General features: G+C 44.2%; 1 protein-coding gene across 5 annotated transcripts in view; it reads right to left on the reverse strand.

Moving 5' to 3' along the window:
• Positions 1–1,373: 1,373 nt before the first annotated feature.
• Positions 1,374–17,112, reverse strand: part of LOC147620501 (putative sulfur deprivation response regulator) — a 47,881-nt gene continuing 32,142 nt past the window's right edge. For 4 of the 5 annotated variants that reach the window (XM_086824724.1, XM_086824723.1, XM_086824722.1 and 1 more), the window contains 10 exons: positions 15,200–15,417; positions 14,431–14,693; positions 13,725–13,968; positions 13,327–13,496; positions 8,099–8,210; positions 7,824–7,988; positions 4,679–4,804; positions 4,308–4,571; positions 2,200–2,313; positions 1,374–1,862 (listed from right to left, as the gene is read on the reverse strand). In XM_086824724.1, coding sequence (XP_086680850.1) covers positions 1,719–1,862; positions 2,200–2,313; positions 4,308–4,571; positions 4,679–4,804; positions 7,824–7,988; positions 8,099–8,210; positions 13,327–13,496; positions 13,725–13,968; positions 14,431–14,693; positions 15,200–15,376 — 1,779 coding nt within the window. In that variant the 5' untranslated portion in view covers positions 15,377–15,417 and the 3' untranslated portion in view covers positions 1,374–1,718. The remainder of the gene's footprint in view (positions 1,863–2,199; positions 2,314–4,307; positions 4,572–4,678; positions 4,805–7,823; positions 7,989–8,098; positions 8,211–13,326; positions 13,497–13,724; positions 13,969–14,430; positions 14,694–15,199; positions 15,418–17,112) is intronic. The other variant, XM_086824726.1, reaches the window with a different exon arrangement.

Here is a 17,112-nt window from a genome sequence, read left to right on the forward strand (position 1 = left end):
CGCCTTGTCATACGTGATGCTACAGATGCAGGTGGTACAAACGACCTAGCCCTACCAGCGATCCACGATGCCAAAGAAGTCGTACGCTCGTGCCCTGATAACACTGACCAAAACCCTAACCAGTCAAAGCTCGAGCTCATGGGAGGTGTTCCTCCTAACACAAATCAATAAGTTGCGAGAGGAGAATGGCAAGCTGAAGGATCAGCTCACTGAAATTGAAACCCGACTGGCCTCCCTTGGAGGCAAGCCTGACCCAATTCAAGCAATTCAAGAGCAGATTCATGCAGCCAAAGGCAGAGTTCATTGAAGCTACAGAAGGTATGGAGCAACATCTTACCGCCGTAGATATCATGTCAACCATCAAGGAAGAAGAACTCCGAGAAAGTATTGCTGAGCATCTCCGAGTAGGTGGACTCCCGGAGGGTTGGGACGAGCAAGAAGTCAGAGAGCAAACGGAAATTGATGAACATGAATACATCTCAGACATGGAGATTATGAGGAGGCGACTCCGTAAGGCCCTCCCCCTCATTGATATAGGCAACCCATGGACCATTGTCAAGAAAGGGAAACATGCCATTGCAAAATATCACAACAAACAGGACAAGATCCAAGTTCTCCGACAGTCCAAATCATTGCAGGGCACTCGGCTCTGGTTAGCTGACGAACTCACTCCCCTACAGCTTAAAAACAAAAGTGCAGAACTCGCCAAAGTCCGAGCAGCCTGCCAAGCTAGAAAGTGGGCAGTCTACCGCGATGGAAGGGCAATAATCGAGGACTTCCATAAGCCTAAACCCAATTGACTAGCATTCTAATGTGCCATCGGCATTTTTTGTATCACAGATAGTTGTTTATCATCCTAGGGTTTTCATTAATCTTTTACTTGTGCCTAAGTGCACCCCGAAGTGCATTGTAATGACTGTGAGGTACTGGTTTTTGGTCCCATATGCCTTCAAGGCATTCCGTGGACGTTAATATGACTTTCTTTCTTTCTTTCTTTCTCCCGCCCGCCCCCCCCCCCCCCCCCCCCCCCCCCCCCAATTCAAACATTGTCTTGTTCAATGATTTCTGTAGTATACTCTAATACATATTATCTGTAACATATATACATACATTTATATATAATAAAATTATGCATCTCAAATGCATCTTGATTGAGTATCACAATGTAATATGCATATTGTTTTTATCCATACTCATAAAAACACACAAAGTAATAACAAACATTTAAAAGCTTAAATTGATTAAAGGTGTGAAGATCGAGAATCTTGGGTCTATCTTGCAAGGCTTTAATGAAGTAATTGTCAAGTTGAGTATCCCTTTAATCATGTCATGCCTTTCGGTTCATTTTCTTTCAGATGCTTCAATAGCTCATCTCCATTTTGGTTAGAGAAAGTGTTTGTTTTGATGACTCCTTTGCTCAAGAAAGGGCAATTCTTCCATTCTCTGATAAAGCTTTTCCTCGACTGTAGCACATCTGAAGGCCATCAAAGTATGAATAATGTGACCCTGAATGCAACAGATGTGACGGATGAACGTTACAAGCAACTAAGACCTACCTTTCGCGAAGGCAGGCCAAAAAAGAAACCTACCCTATGTCCCTTCACACCTCTAAAACGGGATCTGTGATTGCCATTATCCTTTTCCAGTTGTATAACCATAATCGCCAGAGCGCACGTGCATTCATCCATGCACACCATCAACCCAGTAACATTGTCAAATCAAAAAGATGAAGCCATAATCACTGCAGAACTGCTCATCCCCGCTTTGTTATGAGCAGAAGGTTCCATTTCCTCATCATGAGGCCTGGCTTCACTGCTTGTCTCTGGAGAAGAATGCTTCCTGTAATTTAAACTGTTCCAGTTCTGGAACAAGAACACAAAACCGTATCACACAGAACTCATCTTCATGATTACAGCAGAATGAGGAAGATTTTGGAATTTCATAACCAACCACGGCTGGTTACACAGTGTGAACCCATCATGACACCCATGAGTCTTGGACAGGCAATCTTGCCTGTCCAAGCCCTGGCCCATGCCAGTGTAACCAGCCTCAGTAAACAATGTCATGCTCTACAAGAACAAAAAAAAAGGAAATGCATTACTTTTCATCACTGGAGATTTCAAACCACAGCGACGGTCGATGGCAACATTCAGAAAGAAGCACAAACATTGAGAAAGACAACATTAGCAAACTGCTCACCAGTCTAGCAATAAGAGGGGTGGCACAAATCATCATGATGAAAAGGATAATCCACCATAACCACCACCATTCGAGTGTGATCGTAACACCAACTGTGACAAAAAGCAGCACAATCTGACAATCACAAAGTTTAAAGTCCAACTTTTTGATTTCAAAATCTCTCTCTCTCTCTCTTGAACACACACAAGATACGGCTTCCTCTCCCGATTCTAACTATTACCATGATATACATCCTACCTATTCTTTCTACAGTCTTGTTTGACACTGAAACTGTACCCAGTCTGAATGCTAGTGTCACCCACTCCCACCTCCCCTGAGAGGCAACAAACGTGCCCCCAAGTGTCTCCAAGTGGTGGATTATGGATTCTTCAGGTGTCTCCAAGTTAAGACGAGCGACTTCGTCGAGGTGGTAGCACCTCTTCGTGTCTATGTGGTCGTGCATCACTCCAAACCCAGCAAGTATGATGTTGGAGCGCTTGGAAGAGGGTCTCATTTGCCTGATGGTGGTGACCACCCTCCGATCATCCTCTTAGGGACAGCCTTTAAGATCCTCACCAAGGCGATCAGTCCCTGCCTCCAAACTCACCTCCGTACTCTGATCCCATACATGTTTTATCTGAGATTGGAGTATCTTGGATAACATCTTCACTTTTTGGGAGGCTATTGTGACCACCAGGCTCGGAGGAGAGGACATGGAAGTACTGCTGCTAGACCTAGAGAAGGCCTACGACAGGGTGGATTGGGTCTTCTTAAGGGGGACTATCATTCGCCTGGGCTTCTCCGCCTCTTGGATTCAGGGGGTATCCACCCTCTATTCTAGAGCTCAACAGCCAGGTTCTTACTCAGGGGGCACACAGCGAGACCTTTTCCATCTCCCCCCCACCCCACGGCTTGAGGTTGTATGAGCACGTGCTAAGGCACCTTCTCCCATGCAAGACGTCACCACCTGACCAGAGATTGTTGCAGATCAATCTCTGAATCTGCCTGGTGAAAAGTCCAGCAAGAGGTAATGTACCACGTGGTGGCCAACAGAACCCAGTTCACCCTCCCTGCTACTGTGGAAATATCAAGGCCCACGTGGCAACCCAAAGAGCGTCCTGCTGCACCTGGTGGAATCCATCGGAACTCGTCAACCAGATGCGAAGTTGGGCTGGGTGTTCTGTTGACCCAGAAACCACATGAGTTGTGCTTGTTGATCCTCAGCAGGCTCGCCTTCCCGGCATGAGAGGGACCTCCATCATGACCCTGGCATCGTCCTCGACATCGACACAACCATTCCCCCAAACAGGCTCCTTCCCAAGACTGAAAGGAGTCCTATTATTATTATTAAAGATGGAATGAGAGAATCCACCCGAGATCAACAGACTCCAAGTTAGGAGCAGTGAAAGGTGAGTAGTTGAAAAAAGGTATTCCCCAAGAGCAAGACATAGCCATGAACAGCCGGAATAGTCACCTTTTTAGATGTTGCATTAATGCAGATAGGATCGGAGCCAAAAGTCTAGATCCCAGTTTATCAGCCTCAGATGATTCAAAGCAAACAAGAGGCTGGCTGCAAATCTGTCCTCAAATGCAGGGCTAAAAGACACGAGCCCACATCCCCATGAAGATCCATCTCATACTCTGGGGCCAAGGGCCTCCCAAAATCGGGGTGCGGGCAGAGATCCTAGCCAGGAGGATGTCCTTTTAGGGCTCTCCGCCCGGAAGAAGGCCACGGACTATCAACTTGCCCAAAAAGGCGCGGCTCTGAATGGAGGGGTCGATGATGCCGAGGGCCCCCCTGCATCGTGGCTGAATGTTCACTCTCCAAGCCACCTTGGCCCAGGCGGGCCTAGCCCACAGAAAGTTGTGGATCAACCACTGAACACTGCAAGCTGATCCTAGATTAGACAGGATCAAACTTGTGTATCCAATACTAGTGGCACCCTCCAGGGAAGGGGAGGGGGAGGAGGGAATGATTCAACTCTGGCCCCAAGTGCTGTGTCTAGGCCAAGTGTATTGTGCATTCTTTTATAACTTTACATCTATCCATGCATTCTTTCTTCCCTAAATGCAAAATTTTGAGCAAATATCTGACCATTAGAAAAGTGCAAGAAAAGTTTGTCGCTAACCTGCAATGGTCCTCCATATACAATGTAATCCATAAATCTATAACCTCCAGGCCCATATACCATGAGGTTTGTCGGACACCCCGTTGGAGTCATCAATCCAGCAGATGCAGCCAGCATCAATGTATATGCAAATGGACGGAAATCCAAATTTCCAGCCTGTGCTGCTGAGAGTGCTACCGGAAACATGATGGTGACTGCTGCATTGTTCGTGATAGCCAAGGAGAAGAGGGTTGTAGCAATATAGGTCCACGTAATCAGACCAAACTGTAGCATTGATAGAGAAATAAAAACAAATAGGGTTCACTTTCTAGTTGAAAAAAGCATTTGAAACGGATAGATACTCAATCACACAAGATGGTACCCTGCTATACCTGAGATTTGCCTGCTAGGCCCATAAGAGCTCTAGCAACCAGGTCTGCCGCTCCACTCTGTACCATGGCCTCAGATATTCCAAAAGCGGCCGCTATCATGATTAGAACCGGCAACTCCACTGACTTCTGCAAGTTTTAAGCACAGGATTAAAGCCCAGAGGCATCATTGAAATAAAAATGTATGATATCACGTCAGTGCACACAAGATGGTCTTTATTTTTAGTCTTTACATTTACACGAGGTGTACTGCTCATTAGCTGCTGATGGATCGGACTTACAGGATATCAATAAATAAGCTAACAAAACATGTAAAATAGACTTAATTTTTATTACTCTCCACACACAGGTGATATGGAGGTTTTCTTAGAAAAGTGTGTGTGTGGTCACCTGCTGTGGAGCGTAGTGGTGAGGGGGAAGATGATATGGAGGTCTTCTTAGAAATGTCTCTGGGTGTGTGTGTGTGTGTTTCTACTGTTTTTAGCTTTCTTCCTTGGATGACTTCTCTCTAAAGTACATACTCCCCATGTATACTGTTTCTTGGTAATAGAAAACTGGTTTTTACAAAAAAAAAAAAAAAAGTGTGTGTGTGGCCACCTGCCGTGTAGCGTAGTGGTGAGGGGGCAGGTGATATGAAGATTTTCTTAGCAAAGAGTGCGTGTGTGGTCACTGGCCATGTAGTATAGTGGTGAGGGGATTGGGAGTCCCGAGTAGGATTTGTTGAGCTTAATCCCTGCTCGCTTCCGCTGGGGTGCAACATTGCAAGAGGTGGGGTGAGGGCCCGCTCGTGGGTACATGGGTATAAGTGTGTACCTGTCCCACAAAAGAATAGTTTGTGTGTGTGTGTGTGTACATACATAAATAGACCGGTGGGAGGAAACCACAACTTAAAATGCCCCATCTACGGAGCTCCAAGAGCTGTGCTATTATATCTGAGCAAGAAGGGGAAAAAAAATGGGCATGTTTTCAAGGGGACAAGACAGCAAGACTAGCAGGTTGAGCAATAGTCACAAGAAACATTTTAATGTTTTTTTTTGTTTTGAGGCTTTTTAGGTTTCATGTCGAAATGCCGGAACCTTGGTCACAAGGAGCGGGTTGAGCAATAGTCACAAGAAACATTTTAATGTTTTTTTTTTTTGTTTTGAGGCTTTTTAGGTTTCGTGTCGAAATGCCAGAACCTTGGTCACGAGGAACATTTTGAGATTTTTTTTTTTCCCTAAGGTTTTTTAGGTTTCGTGTAGAAATGTTGTATCCTTCTAGAAAAAACCAGTATGTTTCAAAAAAGCAGAATATTACTAAATTTTTAAAATATATAAATCTTTTAGAAACCATTACACACATATAGATGACCAAGAAACAAATCAAAAAACAATAAATATAGAAGTTCGAATTCTTGTTTTTGCAAAAAAGAGACTTCTATTAAGTAAGAAAGAATCAAGGAGATCCTCAGCATAGAGTGTAAGATAGCTGCAGTCAATCAGGGGGCGGTGATGCCAAGAAAGTGCTGTGGGAGTCGATGAGAAGAAGATCCCCTAATCCCACTCTCTCATGAAGATAGTGCGCTTCGCTTGCGTTGATCTGGACGATCCTATTTACAAGCCCAAGTGGCCATATGATATCTCCCCAAATAGTACAGATGCACTGGTTTTCATAAATCAATCCCCTCTATGCATCTGGCTTTCCAGATCTGCCAGGTTGTGATGCTTGTGATAATCTCCCAAGTGGTGTCAAGCCTTCCAAAGGGTGATGTCACACGTGTAGTGTGACCGAGGAATATCCATAGTGTGCAATTCTCAGCTAGTCCTTTATCAATCATAATGGCAGTGTCATGGTCCCTGCCCTCAAAGAAAATCTGTGGTCCAAACTGAGCAAGCCATGCAATAGAGCCCCATGTCTCTTAGATAATGCCTCTCCTCAATCTGCTTATAAGGTGAGCTATTAAGCTCCAGATCCTCTGAGCAACTACAATCTGGTATTCCATACAGTGTAACTGAAGAAAGGCACTCAATCCACTCCCACTCACTAGGATCCCAATGAAGAAATTTGATGGGGCATCCACCATACAGCCCAAGGCACAAAGATCCTTGAGTCACAGACTCAAGAAGGGGTCAATAGACCAATGCTTCCCTAAGCAACCACTACTCTCATAGGATGGCTAAGTAATGCATCTCATCTATCTCCATCCTGGCAAGATAGAGTAGAGTAGTCTCCCTCCTCCTCCTGGTCCGGCATGGCTGGTATCTGTGATGTTACACCTATCTTGGAGAAAGCACCGGGCCATCCAGGGTGATACTCAGCATGGAATGTGCCAAGTAAGCAACTCATAAGGGATAGCTACATCAATCTTCTCAATCCTCCTGTGACTTCCTTTGAGATGCTAAGTGAAGCCCTCTCTTTGATCCATAGGAAGAATATTAAGAATCTTCCAAATAGAAGCTTGAAACATAGAAACTTCAAATCATAGACTTCTAGACTCCAAGATGCAAGTAGAATCTCTTAAACTTTGGCAAGGCACTGTGGGAAATTATGAGATTTAGGGGGAGGTCTAAAAATTTTGGAGAGATGGGAGATGGTATAATGCGTTGAAATTAGAGAACTGAAGAATGAAGAAGCAAAGGAAGAAAAGGAAGTGAAACAGAAGGCAAAGCGCGAAAAGGATGAAGAAAGAAAGAGAAGTAGAAGAAAGGAGGAGAAGAGGAACAAAAGAAGAGAGGAAGAAGGGAAGAGCGAGGAGATAGGCTGTGGCAGTCATGGGCTGCATGAAACAGGCTGCATACAGGGGGATGAACAGGCTGAAATGAGTTGAAAACAGCTGTATGAAAAGGAAAAAAAAGGGGGTAAAAAAGAATAACAATGACCTCAAAATTTCAGATAATTTTTTTACCCAGAGGTTTCAGAAATGCTTCAGGCCCCAGGATAGAAACGTTTCACAGGTTTCTAACCCACAAAATGCTTTTTTTTCCCATGAGTTGACCTTAGCTGTCATAATTTTAGCTTTCATCCATGAGTTTCTTTGGAGCTTCATTGTTCCAGCCAAAAAATTTGAGTTTGGGGCTCTTAAATCAACTGTTTTTCATGGGGGCAAGTTCTCAACTCATGTTAAGAAAGTAGAGGGATAGTGCAGGAGAGGGCTAGTGCGGGAGCAAACCATGGCATCTTTAGGAGAGAGGCATTTTGTAAGAAGAAGTCCAGCTGCCGAGAACAATGCTGCCGTAATCAGCTCAACTCCAAGCCCACTCGCAACAACCATCAGCAGAACAAAAGCCGCTGCTATACCAGCCTTTTGCCTTTGAACAGGCTCAAAACCTGGAAGCTGCATAAAATATATCTTCAGAATCTGTTACTGCAGGTTGGCAAATTAAATCCAATCACTGGGTTCATGCCAATTTTCTTAAGGCATTCTAAGCTCTTCCCATTGGCTACCTGAGAAACCAATGCAAATGTAGAATTATTCCTGTGTTTAGACACAAACTCTGAGCCATCTGCCACCATCAGTAGGCAATCACCAGCTTCGAGCTCAGTATCCCCAACGGCCCTATGCATCCATTTGAAAATAAAGCTTCAAAAAACATGTCTTTTTATATTTAGTTAATGCCATGTCTTAAATGATGTAAGACTCAAGCATGTGCTGCTCAGTTGAATGTTGAGATGCAGCCATGCATGCGTGTGTGCGTGCACGTGTGTGTGTGTGTTGATGTATTTCTAACATTGTGGATATGGATGAAAACGGCTGATTTGGAGTCAATGTTTTCAGCTGTGGAACTAAACAAGGCACTAAAGGCGCTTGGTAAATGGAAGACTTCAGGATGGGATGGATTAACTTTGCAGCTCTAGCCTATGTTTGAAGAATCACTTTTTCTTATGATCAATGAGGCTTGGAATTCGGGCATCATTCCTTCTGCTTGGCAGGAGGGATTGATAAGATTGGTGCCAAAAAAGGATTTGTGTCAAAACTTTATGACTGGCGACCTATTACCTTGATGCTAGTAATCTATAAATCGATTACTAAAATGATCACTATCGACTCAAAAACATTTTGAATAGGAGTATCCAACCAACGCAATATGGTTTTGTGCCTCGTAGACAAATAACACGTAACATTGCTAATGTCTATGTTGACATAGAATATGCAAAGTATACGAAGGAGCATGTGCTCTTATGTTTGCAGATTGATATTGCTAAGGCTTTTGAAACAGTCCAATGGGATTACATTGTAGAAGTTATGCCAAAATTGGGCTTCAGTCCAAAAATGCAAAACATAATGGCTATATCGAGATAGCACTACCAGATGCATTTTGGGAAAAGGCTTATCCTCTCCATGGGTTTTGGGTAGATCTGTTCAACAAGGCTGCACTCTCAGTGCCTTGCTCTATGCTATTGCTATCCATCCCTTCTTGACATATATGGATAAGCTTAGTAGCTTACCGAGATTGGCAGATTACATGGGCTTCATCTCCCTAATGGTCGCCATTTAGTTGCTCAAGCATATGTTGATGACTCTTTCTTTTTTCCTTAGAATATGCAATCAGATCTGCAATGTCTCATGAACACTTTGCATATGTTTCGATTGGCAACAGGTGTTTTTATCAATTTTAAAAAATCAAAACTGTTGCCTCTCAATGAAGTTCAATGGCACAGCATTCTATGGCCTGGGCGAATCATATCACCTACACAACATGTCAAACATTTGGAATATCATGTGCGATGGAATCTTTCACTTCGTGTTGGGTGTTGCAAAAACTCATGATTAAATTGGAATATTGGAAACTCTCTACTTGGCCACTTCATGTCAGATTGAGAATAGTTCAATTGATTTTGATAGCATACATTCAGTTCTGGCATGGTCTAAAAACCAAATCTCTGGTTTATGACAAAAAGTATTGAACTCTTTTGGAAAAATTCTCAATATAAGAAGGCCTTGCGACTCCTGAAGTATGCTTGCCGAAAATGAAAGGAGGGCTTAATATTCCAACTTTTATTGCGCAGCAACAACCCTGGACACTTATGCTTGCAGCTCTTTGCTTTGATGCAAATACAGATGCATTTGGCAAATGGCACCTAACTCACTGGGAACTTTTATTTGGCTATGTGGAGGGTAAAATTTCTCGATGCCCTTATGTCTCTCGTCTCCTTGCAGACTCGAAGCTTGTTCTACAATATATTCAGTGGTCAGGTAGACCTCCTAAGATTGGCAATACTTTGAGACAAGAAAATATCTTTTGGAGCCATGCATTCCCTACTCCTTTAGCTCTCTGTTCCCCTCGGCAAGCTTACTTTCTTTCTACAAAAGGCATTCGGGTTTGCCAAGATGTTGTTGATGCTAAAGGAAATGTTTTGTCCTTTCCTCGAGCTCAAAGCCGTTCGCACTTGGGTATGCACTACAGACCTTTATGGCGTATGTTACGGGAACAATTGCAGCCTATATGTTGTTGATGCTGAAGGAAATGTTTTGTCCTTCCTTGAGCTCAAAGCCGTTCGCACTTGGGTATACACTACAACAGACCTTTATGGCGTATGTTACAAGAACAATTGCAACCTTTTACTCCTCTTAAAGTTGTTCCAGATGGTGAAAGAACGGAGGATTGGATTTTCCATAGGAGAGATCCTAGACCTTATCCTGGATTCTCTTTCCCTCAGGTTTCGGCTGCTTTCATCTAGAGGTTGATTATTCCTGCGTCTTGGTTTGTCAATCGAGTTAATAAGATTTGGCTCCTCACTGAGACAACTCGTTGGTGGAAACAGTGTGACATGTGAGGGATTTGACCGTCGTAAACACAACCTTAGGCTAACTAAACTGCACTTAATGATGCTTAAGAAAGACAGATAGTGTCGATGCAATGCAATGCAGCTATATTAGATGAATGGGTTACAATGAGATCTAAATAGATCTATGATGCTGTCCTAGATGAATATCCTTCTCGGGATGAGAGGAATAGGCTGCATGCTGATGCTAAGGACTGTTCCTTGCTCCAACGCTGAGGTCCACCCTTCAATGCCAGCTTCCCTCTATGTAGGAGATAGGAATGATGAACTATATGCTGAATATGCTGCCTATGTGCTGAATATGCTGATATGTTGGATGAACTGCTGTCCCACTAACTTTCCCTTGTCTCCTGGAAAGGAAACGCTGAAGGGATGGCTTTGGAACTGATGCGATGCTGAACTAATGCTGAAACGCAGATGCTCTCCTTGTTGCCTGGGAAGGAAACGCTAAGGAGATGGATGAGTTTGCTGAACTGAGATGCTGGTATGCGTTGAACTGAGATGCGATGATGTATGCTGAAAACACTGATGATTCATGGAATACATGCCTGACTAATACTTATGATACATACCTAACTAATACTTAGATGTCTTGATTAATGCTTGATGATGCCATGCCACTTGTACACCTGATGGGTGTGCACGTGACATTCCCCTCTGCTAAATTGTTGCTGGGTGGTATACCTGGCAACCTTTTGACTCCTCTAGTGATCCTGCTCCACTGAACCACTGCCCCCTTCTGACTTCTTGTGCCAGGATTGTCGATTGTAGGAGTTGAATCCTTTGAGCCAAAGACTTATCTACTGCAGGAACTGAATGGCAAATGCTGCTAAAATTGCTTGGAAATACCTGTGTCACCCCTGACCTGTCTGTGGAAACTTTTCACCTACCATCTCTGTCGTTCCTAAGGCTCTAAACCTCCTGAGGCGATGTTGGAGCCAACTTCCGTCTTCTCCTGTGGAAGAGAACCCCCTGTTTACTGCCAGTTGAAGCCCAAAACTTATGTACTCCTTTGATGAAGGATGTCATTCTTCCCCAGAGAATTCAAGAGCAAACATGTATGCCTCGCAGATGCAAGACTGACTGCTAAAATGACTGCTATGCAAGCCATATGCAACCCTATATGCTGTGCAAGAATGTAGATGGATGGGTTGCTAATGCATACCTAAGGGAAAATCCCTAAGGGTGGCCTGCAAGATTTTGAGAACTGGGTTTAACTGTGCGGAAGCAATTAACATGATGTCTGACTGAATGACTGATGGAATGAAAATGATCTTAGAGTGGTTACCCTGTAACGCTCTGATACCAATGTGACATGTGAGGGATTTGACCGTCATAAACACAACCTTAGGCTAACTAAACTGCACTTAATGATTCTTAAGAAAGACAGATAGTGTCAATGCAATGCAATGCAGCTATATTAGATGAATGGGTTACAATGAGATCTAAATAGATCTATGATGCTGTCCTAGATGAATATCCTTCTCGGGATGAGAGAAATAGGCTGAATGCTGATGCTGAGGACTGTTCCTTGCTCCAATGCTCAGGTCCACCCTTCGATGCCGGCTTCCTTCTATGTAGGAGATAGGAATGATGAACTATATGCTGAATATGCTACCTATGTGCTGAATATGCTGATATGTTGGATGAACTGCTGTCCCACTAACTTTCCCTCGTCTCCTGGGAAGGAAACGCTGAAGGGATGGCTTTGGAACTGATGCGATGCTGAAACACAGATGCTCTCCTTGTTGCCTAGGAAGGAAACGCTGAGGAGATGGATGCGTTTGCTGAACTGAGATGCTGGTATGCGCTGAATTGAGATGCAATGATGTATGCTGAAAACGCTGATGATTCATGGACTGAATGGATGCGCCCCTATTTATGTGTGTGCATGATGCTGGTCGGCCAGCCTTACTGCAGTCGGCCAACTCCTGAATGCTCATGACTGGCCATAAATGCCATAAATAACAGTCGGCTGGTTATAAATGCTGTCGGCTGGTGCTAAAATGCTGTCGGCTGAGGCTAACACTGCTGACCTGATGTAGCTAAATGCCTTACAATGCTCATGAGACTAAAGTGCTGATGTTGGTGATGAAACACCCCCATATACATGCTCATGCTGATACATGCCTGCCTAATACTTAGATGTCCTTATTAATGCTTGATGATGCCATGCCACTTGTACACCTGATGGGTGTGCACGTGACAAACAGAACCTAAAGAAAATTTGGCATAGTAAATTGCCACTCAAATGTAGATTGTTTTTATGGTGATGCTTGTTGGGAGTGCTCCCAGTTGGAGAACTTCTTGAAAAAAGACACATAGCTGCACCGAAATGTCCTTCTCGCCCTTGCATAAAGGAAACAGTGATGCATCTTCTTTGGTCTTGTCCGTAGACCAAAAGTTTCCTTTGCTAAATTTCTCATTTTCTTCGGCTCAGATTTCCAGGGTATTCCTTCTCCAGATTTTTATGGCTCTTTGGCAGGTGACCTTGTACATTGGATCATGCTCGGTCCATTCTAATTATTGGGCTTTATGGACAATTTGGCATGCAAGAAATCACTTGGTTTTTCATTCCAAAAGGATTGAACACTATCCTTACTATCATCAAGCCTTGCGTCAGTCTTTGTTTGATTCCATCCACCTGGATCTGATAGATGATGGCCAGTTGGCTTTGTTTTTTCAATGCTTTTAGCTTCTATGACTGCTTTTTAAGAAGTTTGCTTCTTTTTTGAGGACTTCTTCCTTTGTACAGTGAAGCAATAGAACATAGCCTTTTACAAAAGAGAAGTTTGTGTGTGTTGATGTACCATATAAACAATACATATTATACACATAAGTGTAACTGTGTCTAGTCTTAAAGGGACAGTTAAGAGAACATTATTAACCTATCCAGCTGGGCACCATGCCTATGGATGGCAACAACAGCAGCTCTGTATCGTGAACAGAACTGCAGGTCTGAAACCTTTTTCTGCACCATTGATGACTTGCTTGCAACCACGGCCTCCACGAGATACTGATTCTTCTTCAATCGGTTTAGATCAACTTGGCCTTGGCCCTGCCAAAATCAAAGGACTCCCTCGTCATGCAAAACAACACATAAAGCCGGATAACCTTTGCGAGAAACATGTCTGAATGGAAGAGTAAAAAATTCCCATATGGGTTTTAGCATGGCAAAAACAAGTCTGGTATGGCCACCCCAGAACCCAGGGAGCTTAATTACAATTTTGTTGACTGATTACAGATAAAGAGAGCCCAAATGGATACTTAAAAAAAGGAAAAATACTTCATCTTCTGAAAGAGCCAAGCCATCAAGTTGCGTGAGAGCAAGAACCGCATCTATAACTCCTGTAAAGTAAAGGCGATCTTTTGATAATATTACTAGATCTCCATTAAGATTGGAGATTATGTTTCCTTCTCTTTCAATCTGCACTAAGTTTAGTCCTGGCATTCTCTTCAATCCTGACTGCTCGATTGTTTTTCTATTTAGAGAGGAAACCGATCTCACAACCAATGCAATGTTATAGTCCCTGTAAGACATGACATGTTGAAAATATACTATGTTAGGGCCTTCACACAACTGTCCGCCAACTGCGGATGGACAAGCTACGAACGGGCTTGATTGCATGTCCATAAGCAGTCCCCCCTGCTCACCCTTGCCATCAAATGATCTTAGAGCCAAGGATAGGCAGCGTATCGCTGTAAAGACCCTTATATTGCAGCATTTCCCACGTGCTATTGGAGTGTATTCCTACAGAGATTTGTTATTGATACCACTGCTATAGACATATCCAGTGGATTTAATCATTGTTAATTAAAATATAGATAACTAGATATTAAGTTCTTATGGTACTTCTCACTACACCCACAAGATGGTCAATTCTACATTAGAACTGTAGGGACACCGACACACACTTTGCTGACTGGTGTTGATGCTCGTGGGTTAGTGCTACATCAATACAATAGGACATGCATGCATATGCTTTTCTGACCTGGCATTGATGCTTGTGGGTTGAATTGCAAGACGATCCGGTAGAAGCTTTCCAGAGATAGCCAGGATATAGAGAATGCCAGCAACTGTTACGGGCACACCGACCACCCCTATTTCAAAAAGGTGCATCCGTAGCTGCGGAATCTTTTTTGCAGCAAGTGACACAACAACAAGATTTGTGCCCGTTCCAATCAATGTGAGCGTGCCTCCTAAAAGAGCTGCATAGCTCAAAGGCAGCAGCAACTTTGATGGTGCCAGGTTGACCTGCACAACTAGCACTTGAGTTAGTGAAACACAAAATGTGAGTGCCCTACAGAAACTTAAATTGGATAAACATATAGGCCCTCCTTGCATGCCCACCATATAGGCAGGCATGAGTGGAATGGACGAGTGGGCCCTCTACGATGCTTATGACAAGCCCTCTGGCTGGTGCAGGTTCAACTGTGCAAAAGAAGAATTAGGGTAGCACTAGGTTTCTTTGATGCAGTTTTGGCATGTGCTGATCAGGTAGCCCAGAATCATAGACAAACGATGTCATTATTGGTTCATTTTCCCCTTTTCTTGTTCATTTGCACTCAACCTATCACTTCCCCGTCCATGAAACTCCATGCTGCCGGGCATCCACCTCAGATTGGGGTGGGACAGGCACTTGTGGATGTGTGTATTTGTTATGCCTGCCCATCCCACACAACAATGGCTCCTGGTTGGCAGGCAACCATGTGTGTATCCCCCCTAAGAGAGAAAAGACTGGAGGAAGAATAGCTCCTTACCCTGCGTGAAAATTCCACTATGGGAGGTATCATCATTGCCACCAAAGGAATGTTGGCTAGAAAAGCACTGAAGATAGCCACTGGTACAGTGAATTTCAGAAGTATCCAAACAACGCTATTGTCGCTTTTCCTGGAAGGTCGGCCGGGCCTATGTTCCGCATTTCGAGCTTGAAACATGAACTTTGAAACATATTCCAATCCTCCAGAGAGCTCTATTCCTGTAAAGAAACATACGAGGTAAATTTACCCCATTAATAAACTAAATTTACAAACTCCCATCCTCTCTCTCTCTCTCTCTCTCTCTCTCTCTCTCTCTCTCTCTCTCTCTCTCTCTCTCTCTCTCTCTCTCTCTTTATTTTTCATTTTCTGGGGTTTTTTATCCAGACATTGTATCAGATCCACCATGATGTAACTTTTGGTCTCATAGGTCATTATGGCCTTTTGAAGACGTTAATATAACATTTCATTTCATTTCATTTCTCTCTCTCTCTCTCTCTCTCTCTCTCTCTCTCTCTCTCTCTCGCGCGCCTGTCTCTGCTCCGTTCCCTCCCCCTCGCTTGCGCCTGCTCTCTCCCGTCACGCATGCCTGCTTGCCTGCTCTCTCTCCCTCGCATGCATGAGCCCCGCCTGAGCCTCACCTAACTGCCACTTTCTGCTGCTCGCGTGCCTGAGCCCCGCCTGAGCCTCACCACGCTGGGCCTGGTGTAGGGCACCACCAGGCCATAGCGGTCACCTCCATGCTGTGTCCTGCCCTGTAACAAGACTGCAGTAGGTTGGGAGAGCCAGGCCAACAAACGCTGGCCATCACCACAATGCCGAAGAAACTCACCTACGCAAGTGCCCTCGCCACACCGACCAAGCCATTGACCAGTCACAGCTCGAGCTTGTGGGAGGTGTTTCTCTTAGCAAAGATCAACAAGCTACGAGAAGAAAACGAAGCCTTGAAGAAGCAGCTCAGCAAAGTTGAGGCCAGGGTGGCCACTTTCGAGGGCAAGCCTGACCCAGTTCAAGAAGTTCAGGAGCAGATCCAAGAAGCCAAGGAGTTCATTGACGCCACCAAAGGTATGCAACAACATGTGAACTTAGATGTTATTTCCACCATCAAGGAAGAAAAACTTCCAAGTGTCGGTTGCCCGAGACATTCGGGTAGGGGGGCTCCCACAGGGTTGGGACAAGCAAGAGGTAAGAGGAGAATCAGCAGGGTTCTCCCCGCCATTGACATAGGCAATCCATATCTCATTACCCCGAAAGGGGGACAGGCCGTCCTATGCTATGAAACCAAGAAGGACAAGATCAAGGTTTTGCGACAATCCAAGGCACTCCAAGGCACCAAGCTGTGGCTAGCAGACGAGCTTACACCTATGCAGCTCAAAAACAAAACTGCAGAACTTGCTAAATTTCAAGAAGCCCACCAAGCTGGAAAGTGGGTTGTCTACCGTGAAGGAAGAGCAATAATTGAAGACTTCCGGAAGCCTAAACCCCATTAATTGGGTCTCTCCTACGTACCACAAGCATTTCATATTACACATGGTAGTTGACCATTAGCTTTTTTTTTATTTTCAATGTTCGCGCTTATGCGCACTTGCACCTAAGTGCACCCCAAAGTGGATTGTAATGATTGTGATGTCATGTCTTTTGGTCCCATATGCCTTCAAGGCATTCCGCGGACGTTAATATGACTTTCTTTCTCTTTCTTTTTCTCTCTCTCTCTCTCTCTCTCTCTCTCTCTCTCTCTCTCTCTCTCTCTCTCACTGAAACTCTAAAGGGGGAGCGAGCACAGTGGACTACTTGATGGGATCTCCTTCATTGATACCTGATGTGCGGGGTTTCACGATTTCCAGTAGGCCCATTGGCATAGCAGCCGATCATGCATACCTGAGTTTCACACTAGTAGGTAGATCCCTGAGAGATGG

Source organism: Cibotium barometz, chromosome 31 (genome assembly GCF_041138505.1).
Source record: "Cibotium barometz isolate CiBa-2024 chromosome 31, ASM4113850v1, whole genome shotgun sequence".
Classification (NCBI taxonomy): Eukaryota; Viridiplantae; Streptophyta; class Polypodiopsida; order Cyatheales; family Cibotiaceae; genus Cibotium; species Cibotium barometz.